Source organism: Glandiceps talaboti, chromosome 2 (assembly GCF_964340395.1).
Source record: "Glandiceps talaboti chromosome 2, keGlaTala1.1, whole genome shotgun sequence".
Taxonomy (NCBI): domain Eukaryota; kingdom Metazoa; phylum Hemichordata; class Enteropneusta; family Spengelidae; genus Glandiceps; species Glandiceps talaboti.
This window is the reverse complement of record NC_135550.1, coordinates 29153403-29180691: the sequence shown is the minus strand read 5'-3', so window position 1 is coordinate 29180691 and position 27289 is coordinate 29153403. Positions and strand designations below refer to the sequence as shown.

Genomic DNA, 27289 nt, shown 5'->3' with positions numbered 1-27289 from the left:
TCTGTCTGTCTGTCTGTCTGTCTGTCTGTCTGTCTGTCTGTCTGTCTGTCTGTCTGTCTGTCTGTCTGTCTGTATGTATGTATGTATGTATGTATGTATGTATGTATGTATGTATGTATGTATGTATGTATGTATGTATGTATGTACATTTAGATAGTTGATAGTTAATAGATAGATAGTTGGTTAGGTTTAAACGCCTAAATTTAAAAGTCATTATCATAGTAATCTCTTATGTTCCGCTCCTGCATCTTAATTTCTCTTGCCGTTTTACAGTGAGCATTCAACCATGCAAGCTGAATATTTCACCAGCGTTGTTGTCCTGGTGGTCGCCATGGCAACGTCTTGCTTTGCGACAGATATCCAAGCAACTATACCAGACGGAGAAGTTTTGCCGTTGATGAAATGGTTCCGGAGAAAAGACAATGGCATGTCACGTGAAGACGACGGTGGTACCTTCTCAAGTAAAAACAATATTTACGACTCTCCTAGTTACAACGATGATCTATTGAAATCTCTTTCTGAAGGTGTTGATGGGTTAAAAGAGACGCAACGGCCAGGCGATTTACTTGTGAAGCCTAAATTCCAACGCATGGAAGAATTTGCCGACCTGCAGGGTATCAAACAGGGGCCAAAGAAAATTACTGGAGGTAATGGAGATTTGGAAGAATTTGGACTATGGCAGCCTGCCAATCCAAATTATGGTGACTACAGCGGGGATTTTGATTGGAGTACGGAGGAGGCGAAAGAGGAGTCATTGTTTTCCGATTTCAAGGATGGAAGTTGGACATGGGAAACTGGATCGGATAAGAGAAATGTGGTTCCTCTTGAAATCGATGGTTATTGGTTTTATCCATTAAAAGAAGACGGTAGAATGGACACGGAAGATTTAGAAGCAGACTACCCTGCCGAATTTAAAGTTGTAAGTTTCCATTATTGCTTCTTCTGATTCGATGGCAAAGTATGTCCATCTTTTGATAACATATCATCATCATCATCATCATCATCATCATCACCATCATCATCATCATCATCATCTTTCTTGCTTTCTCACTGATTTTATTTTTGGCATCATAATTTCATCTTAGTTATCGCATAGTTTTACTGCTGAGCATGGTGATAACCCTTCCTTCCTTTATTACCACTGCTATTCTTGATTCACATAATTGAATTCAAAATGTTCTTCGCCCTTGCTTCTTTTCGGTTCATGTATTAAAATACAATGGAAATGGCGGCGCGTACTTTTGTAAATGACAATTGCTGGTTTGCCCTAATGGTGATTGAGGTAGGTAGATCTAATAATACCTGAATGTTTTAGTGACAGCATAGAGCCTACACCTTTCGTTAAGAGGCTAAGTGCTAGCGGTAACTTCTTGCTAACAACCTTGCTTTTTTTTCTTTTTTCACCTTCTTTAGGAAGACTTTTTATCACCAAATAATAAAGAATGGCAGATTCAACCCAAAGAAGAAGTGAAGGTTTAGGAAGATATTAAAACTATAGACAAACTTAAAATATCATCAACGTCAAATGATATATTTGTATAATCAAAGAATCGGTTGACCCAGTGCAACCCATGACATAATTCACAAATGAGACACTGTGCATGTAGTCCAATATGTCTCGTATAAACACCATGCATGTGTCCAACAAACACATTTTCACAATTATGAACATGTTTATATTCATCAACCTCGTTTCTTCAGTCTCGTCGCTTTTGTCAAATAAGTTTGTAATTTATACTAAGTTTTATCTTCTTTTTTTCACGTGGTAACGGCAATACAGTCCGGTATTATCAGAGAATCTCCAAACTTGGAAACTTTCAAAAGAAAACTGAAAACGCACTTATTCTCCAAAGCATACAGTGTGGTTTAGCCATTGAGCGTCATAGAGCAAAACAATGTTTTTGGATTTTGGCGCTATATAAACTTTGCTGATTGATTGATTGATATTATAAATAGTTCGTACAGTTGCAATATTCGTTCTACTGCTTTACATGTATAATATTCATGGCTAGATTTGGACGACAATCTCGTGTAGCCCTAAGGAATAGTTGAGATGTAACACAACGATTCTTCATTGACTTTATATTGATGATGTCATAGAAATACTACTATCTATATGAAAGATCAATCACTTTCATTATCTGCCAGCCTGACTTGATGTAAGTACAAGCATCATTATTTCAAGCATCATTGATTCCCGACTGATTGTATTTTCTTGGAGGCTAGTACCGGAAGAGAGCTTTTGGCGAATTAGAATGAAAATATATATAATGTACATTTGTATATTTCACTTTGCCTGTTATCGACAACAAGCTGGCCTTAAACTGCCAAATTACGTTTCGGACCAGAAACAACAATTTTAATTGTTGAGTAAATGACATTTTAGATTGAGATTCTAAAACGTGAAGAAAATGTTGCTATATTTAATACAAAATGCAATCTAGTCTAACACATGCTAAAACGCCTTGTTCAGCTTGCGGTGTAATGTCATTAATTTGAGATAAACGTAGTCAGCTATCGATGGAGAATGAAAACATATACAAATGTAGTCATGATCAGTTGTTGCCCTGGAAAAAAATTGTCAATTTTCTGTTTGATATCTCTATGGGTTTCACGAGACATGTGAGATTAGTATGCCGCCTACACAGTCCAAAGATCTTATGAAGTACAAATATGGAACCATTGTGACCAGTTGCACAAGAAAAACATGACTTGAAGCCAATGTTACTTTTGTTCTGTCACTGCAAAGTTACCCGATAAAGGTATCAGAAGAAGTTGTCCATGGATTAACAGTAAAGCGTGCCATTCTTTCTTAATAAAACGTTCGCTCCTTGAGGTGGTAAAAGTATTAAAACGGCGTATTTAATATATCACGGACCAACGTTTTCGATGCAGCGACTTTGATTAGTTCGAAACGTGGAAATGTTTCAATACAATCCGTAAAAAGATAACTTCTGAACGGATTCTTGTATAGGCGGTGTTTTAATAGTAACGTTCAATCACGTTTTTAAATAAACACCTCCGGGTACTAGTAATCCTTATTCTTACAGCTACAGATTGTCTTCTCTGTGCAGTGTATTGGTTAGTTCGGTTTTACCAAATTGTCAAGGCCAAACATAATACAAATAACAAGATAAAGACACCCTATATCTGTATTCAATAAGATTTCGTCTTATAAATGCAAATGATCAGTTTCATATTTTTTGACCAGCAATATATATATGAATATTAGTTTTGTGTTTATTAAATCTTGGTGTACTAAACGATATTGTTTGTCTTTCTTTTTATATCGATCGATTGTGAAATCCTAGGATCACATACATACAAGTATCACATTCATCGACATGAATTATTCTTCAGCTATGTCGTTTTAGCTATGTGTGTTCTGAAAACACTCGACAATTTGACAGAAGCCTCTGTTTAAATTTCTCGACAAGAATAAAAAGCTTTCCTGACATTCAACCCCATGTCTCTATATCAATCGTGTACCGATATCTTTTCTGTCGAGCCAGAGAGACAGAGAGACAGACAGAGAGACAGACAGACAGACAGACAGACAGACAGACAGACAGACAGACAGACAGACAGACAGACAGACAGACAGACAGACAGACAGACAGACAGACAGACAGACAGACAGACAGACAGACAGACAGACAGACAGACGGGCGGGTGGGCGGGCGGACGGACGGACGGGAAAGAGGGCATGGATTAGGCAGCAATACGTACGTTGAGTCTTCTTCAAGTTAACCTCGTCACACATCCTGTCGTTCGTGAAACACTCTATAACGTCGTGACATATCCTGTCGTTCATGAAACACTCTGTAACTGAAGTATCTTGTACCGTATATTGTCGTGACTCTTCAGGAAGTCAAAGCAATTTGAACATGCTCCTCAATAATGCTAAGTGTGTCCCCCATCTCATTCAACTCTTAACGATTCTTAATGATGCAAACACATCAGTATATTGAGTCTCAAGTTGTAACTCAGCTAAATGTATCTACATGTACACGTATATTGTGTTTTTCTGAATCAAAGAACGGTTTCCTAATAAATATTGATACCCTAACAGCTACAGAATGTAATAAAAGCTGACCAAAAGTCCACGCATTTGACGAGTTTTTCCGATGCACTAATGCGATAGTAATGGTGTTAGTATACTACAAAATATCAACTATGCACTCTATATGTATTACTCCATACTCTTTGAAACTATTTTAAGACTATCCCCGCGGCTGTGAGAAATAAGTGCAATAAAAAATTACACGGTGATAAACTTATAGTATACACCCGAAATTGTTGTGGGCTTTTAAATTTATGGTAATGCCGCAATCGTATTTCTGATATCTGAGTAGATACTGGCGAAATGATAGTGATCTTAAGTTAAAATGAAAGTTTGGTTATATTAGTGTGATATATGTTGGCATTGTCACTCAGTTTATGAATTCATTCTTATATCTTACAGAACAACGCATTATAAAATGATATGAAGCGCATAACACTTTTATTGATATCTGGATAGATGTAACCAGGGCCGTAGGCTGACCAAATTGCCAGGGGGCATAACTTTGTCTTGGTACAATCATGCATTTAAAATTTAGAAAGGTGACTAATTTACATAAATTTGCATGCGATTTGCATACGCAATTAAATATTATATGTAAGGCCAGGAAAAAAAAGCTGTTCAACGGGCAACCTAACCCACCACATTGGGTAGGTAGATCGATTTCATTTTTTCACAATGCTTGACAACGATAAAACAAACCATATATAATGATAGCAAAATACTTCAGGTTGAGTTTAGATAAAACTTATTCAGTCATCTTGATACTATCTCGTGCAATTTGTCTGCATAGCTACAGTTAGGAAATGTACACAATTTACGGTTAAACAAATGTTGTAGCTCCTCTCACCCTCTCTTCTCAAAAAATGTTAAGCCCCGCCAAATGAAACTCAAGCATTATTTTAGCCACCCCTTCTGTCACCTACACTACAGTGGAGATATAAAATTATATGGTACAATGATGCATTAAAATAATAGTGATAGCCAACTACAATACTCCGAAAAGAGATTACTTTACACAGGATGTGGATTTCACATGCATAAGGAGATGTCTCTAATTAGCTCTAACCTATACAGGGAGGTACTTAGCGAGCCAACTTCCACCTTGTTTTGGGAAAGGCAATTATCACCTTAATTGCTACTGATTGGAAGGAGACAACTCCAAAGGTGAAAAAAAATGAAAATAAGACAGTGTATGAGGCCATTTAGAGGCATAAAATATCAAACCATAGACATAATTTAAATGCTTACAATGCTTGAATATGGTAATAAAATACCAGAATTGAAACAATTATGCTATGTATTACATACTATCTGGAAGTGTACTTTGTTGTGGCAAAGCTGAAAGATATTTTGCGGATGTGCACTTGGTGAACGACTTCTCCTTTAAGTTTAATTTGGTTCCAAAAAATCCCGAGAGCAAAACATTTCAAGACTTTCAAGACTTTTGATGGCCCAATGACTGCTCAGCCCACTCCCATGGTCGTAAAGTTTTGCTCAATTCTTTTTAGTGCACACTGGATATGCAACTGTACAGCTTAATTTCATCTCAATTCATGCTTGTATGCATCATCAGAGCTAAGTAAACCACTGTATAAGATATTATATAATTTGGAATAGACTCAAATGTATATTGTTACATGTACTATTCAGAAAATATAAAGAAATATTCTTAATTTTGAAACAAATGCGAGGCCCGCATGAGGATATACTGCCAATCACCCAAAAAAATATATGGTTAGGTTGAACAGCTTTTTCATTTTTTCTGGCTAATGTCGTATCGTTCAAAGTAGTTGCCGAAAAGATGTCACATTCAAAGTAAAAAATAAAATAAAAAAATTGGATGGTGCTTTCTCAAATAAGTAACAGTCAATTTATCGTTCAATGCAACATCCTTGTAATGAGAAACCAGATTGATATACCAGTGTTTATCCCTTATCTCCAAAGCTTTCCTTTACCTCCACTCCCCCGCTCTGTAATACAAATATTCAATAATCTACTATCATATCGTGTATTCATATTGTGCGTCAAAATTGAAGATGACCGCTAGCGCGCTATCCCACACAACCATTGAAAACATCCCGTGCTTCTAATTACTTTCCGTTCGTAAAAGACGTAAAATTGAATTTTGAGAAAAAACCTATACAGTAACTAGTTGCTGTTATTAAAGGTATCGAGTAGGCGGAGAAATTATTTCTGTTAACAGCAATCATCGCCATATTATGGTTGCACGCCGTTCATTTTCTAAAAATTGTCGTTATTAAAACCTCAATTCGTGTTTTATAAGGAAATATGGCTTCTTTCTTTCATAAGCTTAGAAATCTAAATAAGCATGAAGTGATATTGCTGACAAGTAGTATTGACAATTAACGAACAATAATAAAACATTTTTAAATGTCAACCTTTAATATCTATAATATTCAATCATAGGCAGAGACCGATTGTGATGCCTCGGCTCTAAGTACAATTCCAGATAAGTGGGACACCCACGTGATATATGATGTGTATGACTTGTTCTGTTTATTAATTTGTCGTTTATTATCATTCATCTTTGTAATTGTGATTGTTCTACTTTATCGCTAATTACTCAGCTATGCCATTGAAATCACAGGAAGCTATTCCTTATATTGAATATAAACTTACACTCATACAGTCTCGTCCTATCTGTAGGAGTTTTGAATGTATTTTTTTTTATTTGTGACATCGTCGTAAACCACACCCTCTTTTACGGCACCGTCCAAGACGAACCGTTATTTCGCACAGTCTGTTCTTTCGCAGTTGATTTTATCTCCTAGTTCCGATTAGTTTAGTTCTACATAGAAATAAAAGCCATCATAGGTAGACTTCCATGTATAATTTTCATGAACGAACAAAAATATTTACCTGTAATATCATACTACAATAGCTCAATCAATGTTTTACATAAGTATTTTCAGTTGAGTAAAAGGTTTATAAACCCAGCTTGCGCCATTTTACCATGATGGCTTAATATTACTCTCGGTCATCCAATTTCTAGAAGTGTCCCTATAGACTGTGTTCGGTGCACCATTGTTACACTTACCATACTCACGCCCACGTCACCATCCGTGGGGACATCCTCACCATGTTCAGTTTACATGATTTTATATTTTATCATATTATAAAATGTATCGTGATGGGATTATCACCTTTGAATACGTTGGGTCTACCAGGGCTTACAAACGCCTTTCACAGTGGAACGTGTCAGTTACATACACGTGGATTCCTCACACATCACGAGGTTTCAATATCCAAATAGTCCATTACATCCATAGTATAACCTTCTAACTACAACTTTGTCTGATCTGTATTCTTGGATGGATTTTCCTTATTTAGTAACTCCCTTCATTAGCCACATTTCATTATTGTTGAATAAAGCTTACATAGAACAAAAGTATGATTATTAATCGAAAGGAAGGTTGCAAATTTAACTTATTAAAAGTGTCTTTAATAAGTGCTTTGATATGTAAATTTCTTTTGTTATACATATTTTAAAAAAATCAACATCTTTGGTGGCGTCATAACAGGTGCTACTTTTTTCCTTAGTACCATTGCAACTATTTTCCATGTCTTTCAAGCAATTTAGTTGAAAAATTATAAAATTATATTACTGTCTCCTGCCACCAAAAGTAATCGTATACCAGATTTAAACTAAATGCCTACCTTAAGGGCAAAACCATAGATTTTCGGGCCTACACTCATTGTTGGAATGCAAAATTCTGAACTATATTATATATGATGTACCACTTAATTGGAAAATTAATAATATGAAACTAAATGAAATTTGAAGCGTTCATAGTTAACATGTTTGCCTAATTATTTAAAAAAATCATTGATTATGCAAATTAACCATATATATAGCGTATAAGTTACAGCATCAAGCTTTAAATGACAGATGCACTTCTTTACCATCAATACATGTACTAAATTATCTGAAATTTGAAGTTTACATTCTTAAGAAATAGCCTAATTACCGAAAATCATTAATTATGTAAATTATTCATTAAACTAAATTTTATATGAAATTTGAAGCGTGCATTCCAAAGATATAGCTTAATTACTGAAGATCGTTAATTATTTAGATAACTCATTAAAATTAAAGGCTATGTCAACAAACTTGTGCGCATTGTTATGGTTGGTATATGCATCAAATTCAATGAAATCTGAAATTTGTATTCTTAAGATGAAGTCAAACGTCCCGAGTCACACAGCGGCCATGACAGTGGCGAAATGTTGATGTTTTTTATTGGTTTGCGAAGAAAGGGACTGAAATCTCATGTGACTCTGAAATCTCGCGTGATTGCGTAAGATCAAACAATTGAACTTTAAATCCCTCATCCGCGGTCCGCTTGGATTCCAGGTTATCAGAATCACGACTCGTGATTCTGATTAAAAACGATGTTACGCAATCAGTCTTTTTATTCGCAAGTTGATAAAAAACACCACGAATAAATTAATCAAATTCGAAATCACAACTTTACCTGTCTGTATTAAAGAACGTACTTAACAACACTCACTAGTCGTGTCAGAACGACATGTCAAACCTTTCTCTTTCAACATAAAAGTAAATTTGCATGAAGAAAAAAAACACTGTTATTTTTCAATTCATTTTCAATCTAAAACTTTGGAATAGAATAGTTATGACATACATATTTACCGTGATGTACGTAGTGTATGGCAATAATCAATATAGATGACAGTACATATAGTCTAAGCTCAGACCACTACAAGGAAATTTTCTAGAATAGTGGTCTGTGAAATGATGTGTATTGTGACAATGATGTATACATGTTAACCCCTTTCAAACGTCAATGCCTATTCGAAGAAGTACAGTGTCCTCGATTTCTCATTATCATGTACGTGACATCCATTTGTGAATCAAACATTCCTTGATTTCTCACTCTAGGACGAGTATACCGCTATAATCATGTGCCTGACATCTAAGTTGAATGTGGAAGGAGATTTATAAATGTGTACCAAATTATTATTGCATGCAATTAATAATTACAGACCTGATTTTGTCTAAATGTGTAGTATACACCAAGTGGTGCATATTTTTAAAAAGATTTATAGGCCCACACATTCCTGTCAAAACTAAAACACCACCCTTCTACCATGGGATGTATGTTTATTCAACCACAGGGGCGTGTAATATTTCATAGATTGTTGTTTTCTTATTGCTTAGAATGTCGTTTTCTTAGGAAAATATCGTACGAATCTTGCTGCTACAAATGTATCATTCTCTATACTACTAAGAAATATTAGTCTCTTCTCCTTACAGGTAGGAATATATAGTCAAACGGTTGGTATATTTAGTCTGTAGACCTGGAAAACAACAATCTATGAAATATTACACGCCCCTGTGTATTCAACGACAGAACAATATGGACCGATACCTCTTTGTACATAATTTACTCCTATGTAGGCATACTCGTATGGGGGCGCTATATGCATGAAAGACCAAAACCTGAGAACTCATTTTATAGACCACGTTAATATAAGCTTTAATATGTAATCAGCGGATCGCGGACACAGCTTAATACAAATTCTAATTTTTTAAGAATAGACCAAATTAGTGTACATGTGTTTGCTAATTTAAATTCTATAGATCGCAAGGCATTCAAATTCAATTGTTCGTCGCGAACGTGACCATGCAACAAGATCATAGTTGTCAAAACCGAACATAAAGTTAGCTTTCAAAAGTTCACAACGCCCTTAGACTGGATGCCAACTGTGGTCTAACTGTGAGTGAAGGTATAAATCGTAACGATACTGTATAGAAACTAGACTACAACGCCCTGTACTCCACCACTAGATGAACAGAATTTCGTACGTATATCAATGAGTGTTTGGCGCTGTTTAAAATTCCAAGGCAGAAATAAATCATAAACGTTATGATCATTAAATATATCTATATCATCGAGATTTTCAGCTTTCTAATTAGGCCTTCACGGTTTCTTTACTGAACTACCCAACCGGGACATAGTCTCATTTCTTTGCTGATTTGATATAAAAGATTTCGTCCAAAGAATAGTCTGTTTATTTAACTCAGCGGTGTGGTCACTTATTTACTGAAGTTACAATAAATATATCATTTTGAAGAAACAACTAAACGATAATCAATGGAAAGAGTTCATTGTCATTGTCGTCATTGCACTAGCAAAGATAATAATGCGTTCTTTGGAAGACCGTGAGTGCGAAATCATTGCTAGTGACGTAGTCAGTACACGAACGCCCACACTTTGGTTGCCATAGTAACATGATTTAACTCTGTCGTCGCTTCGATTATTACTTAATTATTCATTCATGACTCCTCTTCCCCTTATTCATATTCATATCAATGCGTCCGTTTCAAGCATGCGCAATAAAAACTGTAATATATATTGAACACTAATTTAGTCATGTGAATGCATAATGAATGACGTCACTAGTACACCTTTGTCTTCGTGAATACAGGAGAGAATTATATCAGGTTTAATTTCAAAGCTCTATCTGCCGTTTTTTTGTCACATTTGTTAGTTTCCTCAGAAGTACAGTGTTTACCAGGTAAGTTACTGAATTAAATATTACTCAGACGAATTATGGCTTTTTGTCAGTATCGAGAGGAATAATTCCTTTCCTGCCATGTCGCTTATTTTTAAATACATCTGTAAATTCAACATGATTTATTTCAGAAGTCATTTCAGAATTTCATGAAATGTGAATTCTACAAAAATTCTAAAGGTCAGACAGTATATATTTGCTGTTTGCTGTCTCTATTGAACATCAAATGTGACAATTGTTAATTTTCTTCTTTAAAAAAAAAACAGCTAGTGAATGAAAATCGCCATCTTGATTCTTTCTTGTTTTCAATATACAGTTCGTCACAAGGCTTATCGTTTTTTATCACATACAACATTTATATTCATATAAAGAAGTTATATATTTTTCTTATATTTCAAGTTCTCAAAATGCTTCCTAAAATATATATAGCCTTTTTGAAATCACGACACGGAGTATATTTACAATTTAAATATGTCGTCTTAATGTTGATAAATTCTCATGACGTACATATATGTTTACCCAAGGCTGTGTTATTCCAGAGGGTTATCCGCCCTAACATCATTGCATAGAAATAAGGCATTTAAAAATATTATTCATCAAATTATATCCAGCATTTTCCTGTCATTAACACCCCCCCCCCCAACACATAATTAACGTTATAATCGTTATATTCGGTTCATGCCATATCACTTGTGAAACCCATTTAACAATATGTTGATTAGAGTGTACGGTTTTGCTGTAAATTAGCAATTTCAATGTTGGTGTTCTCGTAATATTTCTTGAATTCATTCTAATTGCTAATGACGTATATATTTCTCTCCCACGGTTTCCTTTATTTTCTTTCAGTGTCTATACAGCCTTCACTGTGACTGTTGGGATTCGCCATTAAAATCAAGATGGCTAAAGTAACGATCACCTTGTTACTCATATGTGTTGCCATCGTGCAGGTATATAGCAGCCTAGATCTTTCACCAGCTGATCGAATGGCACTCCGTAGTCTGCTTCTACAAGATGCGTACAACTACGGCACACGGGAAGACGAGAACACAAACAGTAACGAATTACATATCCCAGCATTTACGTACATATCAGGTTAGAACAATGTAATGTCGTCATCATTAATTACATAGAAAATATGCAGTGGAAATGTAAACAGTTAAGTTCAAATAATAATTTCAACTGTGGATGACTCCGCCTATAAAGAAAACTACATATAAAGACATATTATATTGAAGATCTGGTCTAAAACGATTTTGTTGTGGTTGATTAACTTTCAGGGGGAGCAGGCGAAGGCAAGCAGCAGCTAGGACCAGCTAATATACCAAATGCACAAATGGCTGTTCCAGAAATCGATTCTCAAAAGTATGAAGTGCCACCTAATCCATGTGTGCCTGGTAGACAAATACAAGGTATGATCATTGCTAGAGTGTTATTTCCATCTGGTTATCTGTCTGTCTGTCTGTCTGTCTGTCTGTCTGTCTGTCTGTCTGTCTGTCTGTCTGTCTGTCTCTCTGTCTGTCTGTCTGTCTGTCTGTCTGTCTGTCTGTCTGCCTGCCTGTCCGTCCGTCCGTCCGTCCATCCACCCATCCATCCAGCCAGCCAGCCATTCACCCATCCATCCATCCACCCACCCACCCATCCATCCATCCATCCATCCATCCATCCATCCATCCATCCATGCATCCATCCATCCTGCCAGCCAGCCAGCCAGCCAGCCATCCATCCATCCATCCATCCATCCATCCATCCATCCAGCCAGCCAGCCAGCCAGTCAGCCGTTCATCTATCTATTTATCCCAATTGTATGGATTGTGTAGGCATGCATTTATCTTTCTTGAAACTATCATATCTTCATCTCCACAGGAAACCAAGTGGTTCGTTCTAATTTGTTTCCCGGATTGAAGTGTTCATGTAATTCCACGTGGAATGAAGGCATGGATATTCAAACAGACTGTGTCGATCCAGCAAGTAAGGCGATTTCCTGTACCATTGAGTCTTATAATCCCCCCCCCCCCGAACAAATATTTCTTCATATAGATTTATTCAAGGATTAGCTTGATCTTAAGTATGTTATTTCGATTTGCGGACGTGGTTTTGTTCCCTCACTGTTTTCATATATAGTGTATATTCCGTCCAACAATAGCTATAGCTATAGCAATTTATAGCTACTTCATTCCGTGACAAAGTATACAAGATATGCCATGAACGAAAACTCACTCTATTACACCAGGCATATAATTCCATCTCCACATGTATGTAATGGCCATTTTTTTATATTTTCTCAACCTTTTACAGGTGTTGGTTGTTGTATTATGAACATGGAAGATAACGAGAACTTCGTAGAATACTTTCAATCTGAACAAGGCAAAGACAGTGACGATGGAATCGCTAATGTCCAAAAAGTCTACAAAAAAGTGAGTAAATGTGTCGCCCTCTATAAACATGTCTGATGACATATGTGCATTCGTTTTCGTGTGTTGCCATGACGATAATTTCACAGTTCTCCTATTGAGAAATTCCCAATGATAGAAACGACAATCTATTGATATTATAAATTTCCCCTTCATCGTTTTCTTAGAATTCGTATCATGAAGGGGAAAAACGTGCCGGTTTGGTTGCAAAGAAGACACCACACATGTCCAAGAGAGTAAGCAATCATCTCTTTCTCTCTGTCTAAGCATTCACGGGGTGTGAGGGGGTCGCATGAACGTACATTATCTGTCATCGTGCAGCTTATTTTAGCGTTCTCTTCCTTGTTATGGTTACGTTCGTTCCTGCTGTATATCAGTTGCTTGTTTCTTTCTGTTTTGGTTTATAGTAATGTTCAACCAATTGCAATGCACTGTCGTGGCAATGCGTTAATATAACGAATATTTGTTTGCCACATAGCCTATGTAGATGCAGGTTGAAGTACACGTTCACTGCTATACACACATCATCCGTACGTGTATTGAACGTCTGGAGCATGATAGCAAGATCATTTTAGAACATTCGATGAGTGTTCAGTCACGATTTTCACCTCAAACATTAAATAAATAGCAACGGAAATTGTCATCTATTTTGATGTATCGTTTTGTAAAATCTGCCGTACGTCTAACCATAGACCCTACTACAGGAAACGTGTTGGTCTGTGGTCTAACCTTTAATTGATTTACTGGCAATTGCAAGTTATGACGACTAACAAATTGCTATACATGGAACCGGTAGATACGGCCATGTCAATTATATTATTTCTGATGATGAAATAACCACAGTGTGTATAAATCTGGTAAATCCTAGCTTGTGCACGTGACTGAAGCATAAGCAATGCATGCACAACTGCAGCTCGTGGCGCTAGGAAGCCAGTGTCTAGCGCCATGCCGTAATAAATAATCATTGGTCTAAGCGATTTTATTCATTGTCAGTCGTTGTTTATCAGTTTGCAATGGCAGTGTCCTGTTTGTCTTGCAAAGCGCTTCACTTGCATACTTTTTGACTAACATCAAATAGAACTAGCACATAATTTTATATATAATGACTCTTTTAAACATGTATGTATGTATGTATGTATGTGTGTGTATGTATGTATGTATGTATGTATGTATGTATGTATGTATGTATGTATGTATGTATGTATGTATGTATGTATGTATGTATGTATGTATGTATGTATGTATGTATGTATGTATGTATGTATGTATGTATGTATGTATGTATGTATGTGTGTGTATGTATGTATGTATGTATGTATGTATGTATGTATGTGTGTATGTATGTATGTATGTATGTATGTATGTATGTATGTATGTATGTATGTATGTATGTATGTATGTATGTATGTGTGTGTGTGTATGTATGTATGTATGTATGTATGTATGTATGTATGTATGTATGTATGTATGTATGTATGTATGTATGTATGTATGTATGTATGTATGTATGTATGTATGTGTGTGTGTGTGTGTGTGTGTGTGTATGCATGCATGCATGCATGTATGTATGTATGTATGTATGTATGTATGTATGTATGTATGTATGTATGTATGTATGTATGTATGTATGTATGTATGTATGTATGCATTTATGTATCTATGTATGTATGTAAAGTTATGTATGCGTGCGTGCGTGTGTGTATATATATATGCGTGTGCGTGCGTGTGCGTGCGTGCGTGCGTGCGTGTATGTGTATGTGTATAAAGTACCATCGTCTCCGGTAATTCCCTATACAATTCACTGTATATCGAAATGATTCGCCTGTTGCTTTGTGGGATTAATCACTTCCATAGAAGTGATACAAAATACCCAGCAAGCTGCAATATCAAAACTCTATCTCTTTCTTTCTTTCTTTCATTCATCAGAATTCATACGATTCCACTGATCGATTCGCCAGGGTAAGTTTTTTTATCCAATTTCACTTTTAGGCAATAGTTTGATATGTGGAACAGGATGCATTTAGCAATCTCGTTGCCTTGAGCGATTTAAACTTTAAGACACTTTATGACGTCGTCTAGTGCCAATTGTAGCCACAATAATTTGATCCAGGACTTGTTACATATCGACTTTAGTGTTTACTACACAGTCTAGCGTCCTCAGACTCCAACAAGCTAAACATGACGGAGACGCCAGTCCTCCTTTTCCTTGCCAAACTGTAAGCACCAAGGGGAAGCATTTTATACTAGCTCAATTTAGATATAGAGAAACAATGAGTTTCGTATTGCTTTAGGGCTTCGAAGTCTTACACCCATTACACATAATCTGTAACCTTTTATCGCGACGATCAGAATGTGGTGTACCGAAGGGGGATATATTATTGATTGTATTTCATATACAAGAACCTATATCCTGAGGTGTACCAGATCAAAAATACAGTATTCAGTTTCATGCGTATTTACTTTGTGTCTTTTTGCAGAGAGCAAACCGTTACCTCGACGGCCAAGACCGCATCAATTCCGTTGTAGCCAAAAAGTCTCCTCGCTATCTCGATCCGAATGGAACCTTTATGTAAGCTACATAAGTAGTCACGCCCTCTGGAGGATATTTCTAATCAAAAGATTATGCACACATACACAACCCATCCACCCCACCCCCAAAAGGAGAGAGATGACGTCCCCAAATCATTTAGTCATAACATGTTTAGACGATCAAAGACGGCTACCCCATAGGAGAAGGAAACAGAAATATGTAACTTTACACCATAGCTACTTGCTTTATCGTGTCTGCCTAAAACTTATATTACATCCAAAACAATTTAAACAATATGCATATCTAAATGTTTACCGTATAGTATGACGTATGACGAGGGCTTTTATTTTCTGTAGTCATGTGCATGTGTTGTCTCTGCAGTGAAGTTAGTCGATCCAAATTATCATAAATATTTAAAATACAAGCTCATAGATGTGCACAAAACCTATTGTAAGATATAAATCAGTTTGAGATTCGAAGATGGTTTATTTTTATGAAATAAAGATAAATCTTGGTAAAAAGATAAGTTGTTCTTGGTGAAAGCCCAGACAAAGTTAGTGAATCAGGGCTTAGAGAAGTTTAGATTTATTTTGTAGGGACATCAACACCTCACTTCAAGAATCTCATGAAAGAGACCGAGTGTCGGCCATATTGTAAATCCGCAATCTGAGTTTATAATTTCTTGCTTACTTTCTACTGATGTCCAAAGTTAACCTCTTTTGTTTTGTGTTGTACTCTTAGTTTGTTTTGAAGAGAGAAATAAAATACCTAGTTTGTGACCATGACTTGATTTTGTCCTCGCTGTATTTTTTTAAGAAGACAGACCTCCCATGTTGTTGTTGCCATATGTATTGATACATAACGAGTAAACGTAAATATTTTGAGCTAAATGTATTCGTAATAGTGTCAACCTTTGTGTAAGTTTATTTTCAATTCAGTACATTTCACTTACACACCCTTAAACTTGATCTGCTAAAGAACCACAATAGTCTACGTACTTTACAACTTAATTAATTTGAAAACTCATCCGCCTTAACACAATCATGCACTATACATAAAATGTACACATATACATAGTACGCAGAGAGCGAGACAGACAGACAGACAGACAGACAGAAGCACGCACGCACGCACACACACACACACACACACACACACACACACACACAGACTATTTAGTGTTTACACTGATGAAACATGCCATTCGCTCAATGCCACAGACCTGTGTAAACAGGGTGAGTATGATAAAAAGAAACTATACTGTTTCTTTCCCGTGTCAACAATTCTGTGAACTCCACACAATGACATGTAAAATAAAGACAGGTAAATTGTTTGATGGGAATTTGAACTGCTTTATTAATTGAAAAAAAAACCCCAGTATCTTTAATAGTCAAATATTTTCATAGTTATCATCACATCACATCACATCACATCACATCCCTTTCACCATAGCCTCCTCTTGCTGCTGCTCCATCTCCCCCTCCTACTCTTCCTCCTCCTTGAGTTTCTTCACAAGTCGAATGTATATCGTCTTTCTACGTCCACGACATGTCTAACTTTGTACATCATTTCCCTCCTTGGAATAAAACGAAGCAGTGTGTTAAATAGAAAGGTGGGTAACAATCGTCCAACGGATACATTCGATAATGTACACTGGTAGAACTATGAACACAATTTGTACAATTCCAATGTAAAACAAACACACTGTCATAAATTTGGGAGTTTTTGCCTCCCCGAGGTAAGTGCATTTATCAACACAAATATGTAGGACCACCGTGACATACGAACCATCTTTGTGTATTCCATGTAGAGATAGTTGTCCCCAGGAATACTCTCACATGTCGCTTGTATTCAATGTGTGCACACAAACTCCGGGCGTTGTATACAATTTATCCCAATTCCCAGCAAACCCAGCAAGTTTTAATTTACCTGGAATCCGAACACCCAACTAGTCATTGCGGTTGTTCAACAATATTTGGTATTTGGGTGTAGTGCCAGCATCCTTAACAAATGGCAAGTTGTCACGGAATGCGAGAGTACTCATGAAATCTGAGTACATGTCAGGTAGAATTATTGGACTTCCCTAGGACTATTACCAGTGTACTTGTGCACACAGGGCGTTACAAAGTATTGTCATAAATGCGTAGTATTTGGTTGTTCATGTTTGAGACACACGTAATATCAGTGAATTTGATAATTCATACATCAAACTCATGACTGTAGTGAGTAGTTCTTGTAACTATTGCAAATCTTGACACATCATTTCGTTCGAGATAACGGTGAATCTCTGAACAGTAGCAACAGTTGTCCTGAGTGACAAATTGACAGTTGATCATCGTATGTTAGCCAATGTGAACACTGCATACCGAATCAAAATTTAGTGTTAGTATACCTTATGCGTTTTGCCTTTATGTCAGTAAACTTGCCTACGACTATATCTTTAGACAATTGCTGTAGGTCTAGCTTATGACACATCAATGTCAACCTGTCAGGGAACGAGAGTGGCTGATGAGTGAGTGAGTGAGTGAGTGAGTGAGTGAGTGAGTGAGTGAGTGAGTGAGTGAGTGAGTGAGTGAGTGAGTGAGTGAGTGAGTGAGTGAGTGAGTGAGTGAGTGAGTGAGTGAGTGAGTGAGTGAGTGAGTGAGTGAGTGAGTGAGTGAGTGAGTGAGTGAGTGAGTGAGTGTGAGGGAGGGGGGAGGGGGGAGTGATTGAGTGATTGATTGAGTGAGTGAGTGAGTGAGTGAGTGAGTGAGTGAGTGAGTGAGTGAGTGAGTGAGTGAGTGAGTGAGTGAGTGAGTGAGTGAGTGGTTGGGTGGGTGGGTGAGTCAGTGAGTCAGTGAGTCAGTCAGTCAGTCAGTCAGTCAGTCCGTCAGTCAACCAACGAAAGAACAAACGAACGAACAAAAGAATGAATATATGAATGAATGAATGAATGAATGAATGAATGAATGAATGAATGAATGAATGGATGAATGAATGAATGGATGAATGAAGTCCCTTAAACCTGTCTCTTTCTCCATTCCTTTGAATTTAAGTATCTTGTATATCTACTTGAATGAATCATAGACCATCAACTGAATGAATCTACATCTGGAACTCCACCTGTTGTTACTATTGCCTAGCAGTCTGTCTGTCTGTCTGTCTGTCTAGATCTGTTTGTCTGTTTTTCCGTGTATCTCTACTTAAAGTTACTACTACCATACTACTGCTAGCCAGTCTAAACTTGTCGTGGAGACTGTTTCTCTAGATTCTTCATGCCTCAACGACATCAAAGTTTCAGGGTTAATAGTCTTAACTGATCTTAATTAAAGGTAATTGGTTTAATAATGTCGTAATTGGAACTGATATATCACGGCTAAATGTCTGCTATCTTGCACAACCCCCATGGAGACTTGTCAATTATACAATATCCAGATAACCCTGATATAAGTGTAGATATCTGGAGACTCCGTGGCACGCAGTCTTATCACGTAATGGCCAGTTCCAAAATGAACTCTGACATGCTAATTACTAGTCAGATAGGCTGAAGACAGATAAACAAGCGAGATGGTAGGAGCGGCGTCCGACCGTCCGACCGTCATGCAAGGTTTTCTACCGTCGCCTTCCCCGCATTGGGTCGTTTATAAAAACAAAGCCTGTTGTGGCAATGGCAAACTTGTCTACAGTTTACTAATCATTGCATGAACCAATAGCATTGAGACTATGGGTATAGATAACATTCCATGGAAGTCAACTTCTCGCCACTACGGCGCTAGAGTCATAAACTAAGCCTCACAATTTCGCTCGTATTATTCGCATACTCTATTTCGTTGTATTTATATAGTGTATGTCTCATAGACGCCAAAGTTAGGAGGCGAACGCTACTGGGCTCTCAACCACTCATTTCCCGTGCTGCCATTCAAGTGTGCGCGCAATTTCCAACTTTTTACAGAACTCAAGACATGAAAGTGTAAACGCCACTGAATTTATAATAATTATAGAAAGTGGATATTTTTACGAGATCGTCAGGAGTGTGTTTTTGAATTTGGTGAGTACAAATTTATGTATATGTAAAAGTTATGCAGTAGATTCAATGTTTTCACTTCAGCGTCTCTATCATTTCGATGTTTTTGATATTTGTGGTTGGACTATTTCCTGTACTGAAGTACTTTTTGATAAATCAACTTTCCACGTGGTACCTACTTTATGTTAGACGATCGTCAGTCAATATATTACAATAAGTCTCTCCCTATCTCTAAAAAGTTTATTCTTATTCACCCCCCCCCCTCCCAACTACCCATATTTTTGTAAACGTATAATTTTACTATTTTTCATCCATCAAGTGTTAATATAAATACTGTGATGTAGGAATCTTTGTACCAATGCTTGCTAAAATTCGGGAGTGTGACGCAACACAGCATGTTGAGTTTTTCTCAATCCGCTAGCAGGAAAAAACAGGAGTTGGTGAAACGTTGCACAGTGCATACATTCAATTGGTGGTTAAAAACAACATAAAACGTGAACCTTTGCCACCGTAAAGTTCAAACTAGTTGGTACTTGAGTATAATAGTTCAAGAGAACGAGCTACGATCTGCCAACAGCTACGTAAACTATTCAAACGCTTCAGAGACCCACAGCAGTTCACTTTCAGATTTTAATTATTTTCTTACTGATTTAACTATTCAATAAACCGCAAACCACAAAAGTTTATATCTAGGCAGGAGAGGAATCCACGCGTAGTTCACACAACAACCTGTATTTTACAAAGCAAGATTTCCACGCTATGTGTACTTACATGCACTTTTACTGACAGGTTCTTACCAACATAATTGCTGTTACCCTTTCTCCTATTGAATATAATACCCCGTCCCTGTAATGACTTGGCCAATTTTTTCTTCCGAACTTCCGATGTAGCACTTGACAACGGAACATCTAGATAACAACTTAAGTCGCTAAAACCGGAATATCGATTGTTCTAAATCATTTGATGGCAATGTAAAAGTTGGACTTGTTTAGGATTGCCGCTACTGTATACTCGATGACACGAGCACTAGAACTCGACGCTGCAAGGAAAAATCAACAGCGGGAAATCTGCCAACCAAAGTATTCAATGAAAGAAAGACGATCCGTCCGCCGCTGACCTTTGCCCCTTTTCCCAATGAATTCTAACAAAATATTGGCGTTTCTAACCTAATGAAAACTGTGAATGGAGTGAGAAAACTCGTTGTTGGGAATAATAGTGAGCAAATAAAGTTGTTGATAATCATACTTAGCATAGTTGGTGTCCTTGACTTATTTCCACTTATACATGCACATGATGTAGGGCATAAATTGGAAATTCTAGATCTCTCGTATAAATGTCTTACGCTTCACAAACGATGCCAACAACGGTCGCGGGCCTACTATTACTTCACAAACGATGCCAACAACGGTCATAGGCCTACTCTTAGAAATATAGCAAGAACAAAGATGACCAGTTACTTGTGTAATAATTTGAAATATTTGCGTTATTATTTTATACTTTTTTGACATTTTCGCCATTTATTGATTTCAATGAGAAAGAGCGTTATAACAGAATAATTATTTTTGTCGATCAACTTTTTCAATAAAATGTATCAAACTATTTGACGGCTGATCGAGGTTTGAACACTTACGTACGAAATTCATGAATGGTGATGATGATGATGATGATGATGATGATGATGATGATGATGATGATGATGATGATGATGATGATGATTTTAATGATGATGATGATGATGATGATGATGATGATGATGATGATGATAATGATAAATGATGATAAATGATGATGATGATGGTGGTGGTGGTGATGATGATGATGAGGAGGAGGAGGAGGAGAAGGAGGGGTGGTGGTGGTGGTGCTGATGGTGGTGGTGGTGGTGATGGTGGTGGTGGTGGTGGTGGTGGTGAGGAGGAGGAGGAGGAGGAAGATGATGGTGGTGGTGGTGGTGGTGGTGATTGTGGTGGTGGTGGTGCTGATGGTGGTGGTGGTGGTGGTGAGGAGGAGGAGGAGGAGGAAGATGATGATGGTGGTGGTGGTGGTTGTGATGATGATGATGATGATGGTGATGATGATGATGAGGAGGAGGAGGAGGAGGAGGGGTGGTGGTGGTGATGGTGGTGGTGGTGATGGTGGTGGTGGTGGTGGTGAGGAGGAGGAGGAAGATGATGATGATGGTGGTGGTGGTTGTGATGATGATGATGATGATGATGATGATGATGATGATGATGATGATGATGATGATGATGATGATGATGATGATGATGATGATGATGAGAGGAGGAGAAGGAGGATGAGGAGGAGGAATAAGATGGTGGTGGTTGTTGTGATGATGATGATGATGATGATGATGATGATGATGATGATGATGATGATGATGATGATGATGATGATGATGATGATGAAGATGACGAAGATGATGTAATTGTATTGAGATGTGATTTGTAAAATCTCATCTAATATTGCGTCTTATGAATAAAATTTCTTACAGATGGGTTTTTGCGAAATGTTGAAAAAAATTACTAAAATAGTATCAACCCAACGGTATTTATAGCTGTTTGTATACCTGAGTTGCTATTCTGGTGGTTGGTTAGAACCACAACATCTTACAAAACCATTGTCCTTATGGAATGCAATAAGCACAAAGCTATTGATTCAGACTTGAGAGACGTCCATCCTTTGGTACCACTACATTGTGCTATACAGAAAACTGAACAAATTAAAATACGCATATCGGTGACTGTAAGAGCGATACGTACGATCGTCTACTTTCAAGTGATACAAGTGAGCAAAGTTTTGTTGTTTGTTTTCCGTCATCATATTAATACCTGTAGACAACGAGGTCTTGACATTTTGAAAGCTCAAAACAGGAATGGTAGAAACGTATCATATAAGAACCTAGTCAGGCTTCGATTGTTGATATCAAGCCCCTGGTAAAACGACAACGAATAACAATTTCCAACTGATTTGACATGTCATAACAAATAGAATAGCTCGTTTTAAATATTAAAGTCTACTATGGTTACTGAATTCCAATGTTTTATTGACGATTGCATGTCCAAGCGCAAAAATCCATATGGTTTAATCTTCGGTTCTGGAGTTCAACACTCGGTCAGTCCCAATGCGCCTTCTTTGAGTTGCCCTACTCTCAGCCGACAACGTACAATAAACAAGAACTCTTTGGAAGTGTACTTCAGTACCTCATCAATAAAGCACTTATGAAACCAAACGTTTATCCTCTCCAACCTAACGATGGATCGCATACTTTTTTTCGTCAATGTTCTAATAGTTGTGAATTGTTATGACTTCAAAGTGTCTCTGGTACGTTGACAAGACAAATGATGAGACGGGGGACATAATCCAGGTTTAGCGTTTGGACAAGATTATAGCGCCGTGATGTCTTAAGGCCAGATTCCTACCCTAATCCAATTTCACTTGGTATTTGAAAAATCGTGACACAGCTCTCTGGATTGGCACGAACCGAAAACATCTTTTCCCAAATTCCATTTCAAGAATTGTTTTCCCTAATTTCGCTCAGTGTTACTTCCACCATCGTAAGATATTGTTTAGAACTTGGTATTATTATCTCCTCAAAACAACAAGCTCACACTTCTTAAAACTTTTTATGAGAATTACCACATTCCGTTCATGACTCTTTTTTTCAGGTCACTGTCATCACACACAGCAGAGTGCCTAGGGAGTTCATTCAAACTCCCCGTGTTTTCCTTAATTTGATAGACCCAGTGCTGAGACACTCCGTGAAATTTATTAGGCATTGAACATGTCACCACCATAGGAATGTTTTCTGTCAAGCTGTACGTGGTGACGACTTTGACTCATCATTAGGCGATGAAAACGATAAAGTTAATCGGTAGAAACGAGAAGTAATTAATCTTATTGATTTGACGAAGAAAGGCAGACGATTTGGGAAGGCATCGCGCCGTCTCATCAGGCAGTATCAGTTCAATTTAACAACAGCTGTTAGTTGATGTCGTCGGTTCCATTGAATGTTTTGCAAACACCATCATGTCTATTTCGGCCTTTGAATGGCGACAAATTGGCTTTACACTGCATAGTCAAAATATACACGGTTCCAGTCTATTTCAACGATACGTCAATATGTACATTACAGATATTTACAAATGAAGCACGGAGTCCAGCTGTCCACTTCGACAGTAGGGATATCCTATCGTAGAGTCAAAACATTTAACAACAATAACTTCGTAAAAAATACCTTATACATTAATAAATTGCTGGGTTGAATTATCGTATTTAGTCCTCTATCATATACAGAGTAGCGTTCCAGTTCACTGCACTTTTCTCCCAATGAACCATGTAGCAATGTATGTAGAAACCATCACACATCCACACTAATTGGACAAATGTAACATAAACAAAACAAACTGACTAGCACAACAGTTACATAGACAAGATGTTTCTTCAAAAAAGGAAAGACAACCACGAACTTTTATAGCAAAGTAAATTCTCAAGTTCTCTTTTAAAAGTTGTTGAACTCGGAGTTGATCTCATTGATATGGACATACTATTCCACAGACCAGCAGAGCTGTAATGAAATGTCCGTTTGCCTTTGCCATGTTCAGTTTTGGATGTACATGTTGCCATTATTCTGTATTGGCATGTTTCGCGTTATGGAAATGAATCTGGTTTGATAGACTGAACACTTCAGTAAGGCTATGTTAAACATACTACTAACCGTAGAGTTATTGATACGCTGAAAATGTCCAAAAATACAATTTCACATACCCCCCCCCCCCCGCGCTGTTTTCGTTATATTATGTCTCTGTGGATTCTGTAAGAGGGATATACAGTAAAAATCGCAAATTCACTTTTCTCTATATTTTCACCACATCATATGCATCATGCAAGGATAAATATTTCAAAACAGAAAGAATAAAAGTTGCCACACGATGAAAAAGGGTTATATTAGACTCTCGCCACGATACACTTTTGAGCAAATTGTCGCCAGTGAAGGTGATTCATTTTGCATGACTACGTAGAGGACAGGACAGAAAGGATGCTGGATCAAATTATATATATATTTAATATGGATTAGTAGTTTGATTTCCCAACTCCCGTCATAGGCCTACATCGGTGTTGCGGCATAAACTTATTTCATTTTTGTTTTCTTTTCACCAACAGTTTCTGATGGCGTTAAGACACAATAACACCATGTCAAGTCTTCTGCTCGTTGTCTTCGTAACTCTAGTTTTCTTGATCAACGTAATTTCATGCACTCCTAATAATCATCAGGGTAGAAGAGATGATCACACAGACAGAAGGGAACATGGTCGCCTTCCGATTGGATACATCCCCTCACCAGTCAAGTACCTAACAAATGATGAGGACGAAAAACGTCCCTCGCCTGATGAAGTTCTGACGCCCTCTAGCGATGAAGCCATGACTATTACCAATAGAAAATATTTGCGTGGAGACTGGTGCAAAACGCAACCATTAAAACAAACCATTCATGAAGACGGGTGCATACCTCGTACAATCGTCAATCGTTTCTGTTATGGACAATGCAATTCATTTTTCATCCCGAAACAACAACTTCCACAACAAAACGCAGCTTTCCAATCGTGTTCATTTTGTAGACCGTATCGCTTTAGCTGGATTAGGATTACTCTGAACTGTCCGGGTTTGGCGCCCAGAAACCGGAGGAAACGTATCCAAAGAGTTAAGCAGTGTAGATGCATGGCCGTACAGCTGCCCTGAAATATTAGCACAACAAACTGTTATTACTTTTGACATAATATTGGACTTCGTGGAAGAAGTTCACCACCTCAGTAGAAATATATACCCTCGGTAAAGTACGAGCGGTAGGCGTTGAAATCAGGGAAAGTTTTTAATAACGTTGTTCGAATGTGTTGTGAACAAATCATCATAACCTCGTTCAAGAGCGTGATCGCGTATCAATAACAAACAAGTTTTGTCGGAATATTTAGAGTATTTATCAGTTGATAAGTGTGGCGCCGTGGATAATAACGACATTTACGAGTAAATCATCACAACATGGCTTAAATGTCAAATTTATGTCGCCCCGGTAACTTTCAGGGTTGAGGTTACTATGGTAACCCCGGTCCATTTACTGAGTAACGTGCCTCTAAGGCAAAGTCACATGAGGGTGCTAGGACGAGAAAAGCGATGCATTAACCTCGATATTTAATCCAAAGAAAACGTAATCCTATTTTACAGTTAAGTCATTAAGCTAAATAATGGGAAATATTTCCTCCGTTTGTGTCGGTCGATGTGATAAATGTATATAGAAAAGATTTTTGAGCAAGTTCGAGATTTTGAGCAATGTATGTTTGTGTTAACGTGAAACAAGGGAAGTAATGACTACATACTTGTGGACAAAATAAACATTTTATCTGTATATTATCCACACCAGAGACAGACATGATGAAATATCTGAACTGTATATTCAAACAAATTTTGTCGTATAAAACATTTCCATTGTACATGTACTTCAAGTTTCTACTCTTTGTTTCGTTCACTTTGTTAATTATGAAAAAATGCCATTCTATCGATAGTCCCTACTAAAACAGGCGGATGAAGTCTAAATGATCCCAAATGTTTGTAAATGAGAATGGTAATTTTTAAATACGTCTACTTCTTCAAAACAACAACAACAACAACAACAACAACAACAACAACAACAACAACAACAACAATAACCTTGTTGGACTACTTCAGTTCATTTAGAGTTAATTAAAGCAGAAGCAAAAACAGGCTGTTTGTGTACTGTCACAAGCTAAGCATATAAATAACTTAAGTATCATGCCAACTTATTGATATATCATAGAGGTCATACCACTACCAAATTTAATATGCACATCCCACTGAAATTAAAATGAAACAACACATTTTGCGCCGAATGGCATGAAGCAAGAGGACTTAGTCTAGACATCTGACTCCCTAAATTTGACTACTGTAAACCAACCCTCTGCACGTAGACCATTGGGTACCATAGCAAATATGATTAGATGTAAATTAAACGCCTTCCGTAAGGGCAAAACCATAAATTTCTCCAACAACATTGTCGGAATGCAAAATTCTGAGATATAACAATCATAGCATGAATTGGCACGCCAGTTATACCAAACTGTATGAAATTTGAAGCTTGTATACTTAAGATATTGCCTAATTACCGAGAATCATTAGTTATGCTAATGTAATTCTTATTGTACGCTAAATCAACAAGCTTTCTAGGACACATGCACTTTATTATCATCACCGTATATACCAAACTATTTGAGAAGTTTAAAGAGATTGCATTGAATTATACAAATGCCAAATTTCATTTAAAAACCATATCAACAAATTATATCAAATACGTGGCGTCATCAAGTTCGGTTGAAGCATGGGAAGGGTTCTCATTTTTCAATCACTGTCATATGACCATTACAATTCAATGACTGATTCTATCATGGAATTCGTTAATGAAACATTAGCATTTCTTACATACCAATGGCAATTTCTTACAATTAATTGCTGTATTAAATGTTTGCAGTCAACTTGTATGTTTGATGTTAAAACGTTACGTTCCATTACATTTAACTGTGACGGTTTAATGAGAAAATATAATGTTTGGTCGACGGATTCCAAGGTAAAACCATTTCATGCGACGGTCCTAAGAAAATGTTTGTAATATGCACACGTGATTGAGGCATGATAGTGTTATGTTGCGTCCTGTCCGC

General features: G+C 37.1%; 2 protein-coding genes across 3 annotated transcripts; both read left to right on the top strand.

The window, feature by feature from the left end:
• Window positions 1–331: 331 nt before the first annotated feature.
• On the top strand, window positions 332–1512 carry LOC144446428 (uncharacterized). Its single transcript, XM_078136191.1, has 2 exons — window positions 332–919; window positions 1414–1512. Exons 1-2 carry the CDS (start codon window positions 332–334, stop codon window positions 1477–1479), a joined length of 654 nt encoding a protein of 217 aa, XP_077992317.1. The 3' UTR covers window positions 1480–1512.
• An 8984-nt stretch (window positions 1513–10496) lies between these two features.
• On the top strand, window positions 10497–16342 carry LOC144452945 (uncharacterized). 2 transcript variants are annotated; one of them, XM_078144178.1, is made up of 8 exons: window positions 10497–10627; window positions 11471–11716; window positions 11902–12033; window positions 12488–12592; window positions 12920–13038; window positions 13203–13271; window positions 14962–14994; window positions 15513–16342. In XM_078144178.1, the coding sequence occupies exons 2-8, from the start codon at window positions 11521–11523 to the stop codon at window positions 15606–15608; spliced, it is 750 nt and encodes a 249-aa protein (XP_078000304.1). In that variant the 5' UTR covers window positions 10497–10627; window positions 11471–11520; the 3' UTR covers window positions 15609–16342. The 2 variants fall into 2 exon arrangements, with proteins under 2 accessions (XP_078000304.1, XP_078000313.1); XM_078144187.1 differs by lacking the exon at window positions 13203–13271.
• The last annotated feature ends 10947 nt before the right edge of the window (window positions 16343–27289 follow it).

Bases quoted from the DNA above. Each gene is read 5' to 3' on its own strand.
- LOC144452945 (XM_078144178.1), top strand. From the start codon at position 11,521: ATGGCTAAAGTAACGATCACCTTGTTACTCATATGTGTTGCCATCGTG. The intron at 12,034-12,487 runs GTATGATCATTG...TCATCTCCACAG, and splicing joins GCCTGGTAGACAAATACAAG to GAAACCAAGTGGTTCGTTCT. The intron at 13,272-14,961 runs GTAAGCAATCAT...TTCATTCATCAG, and splicing joins CACCACACATGTCCAAGAGA to AATTCATACGATTCCACTGA.
- LOC144446428 (XM_078136191.1), top strand. From the start codon at position 332: ATGGCAACGTCTTGCTTTGCGACAGATATCCAAGCAACTATACCAGAC. The intron at 920-1,413 runs GTAAGTTTCCAT...CACCTTCTTTAG, and splicing joins ACCCTGCCGAATTTAAAGTT to GAAGACTTTTTATCACCAAA.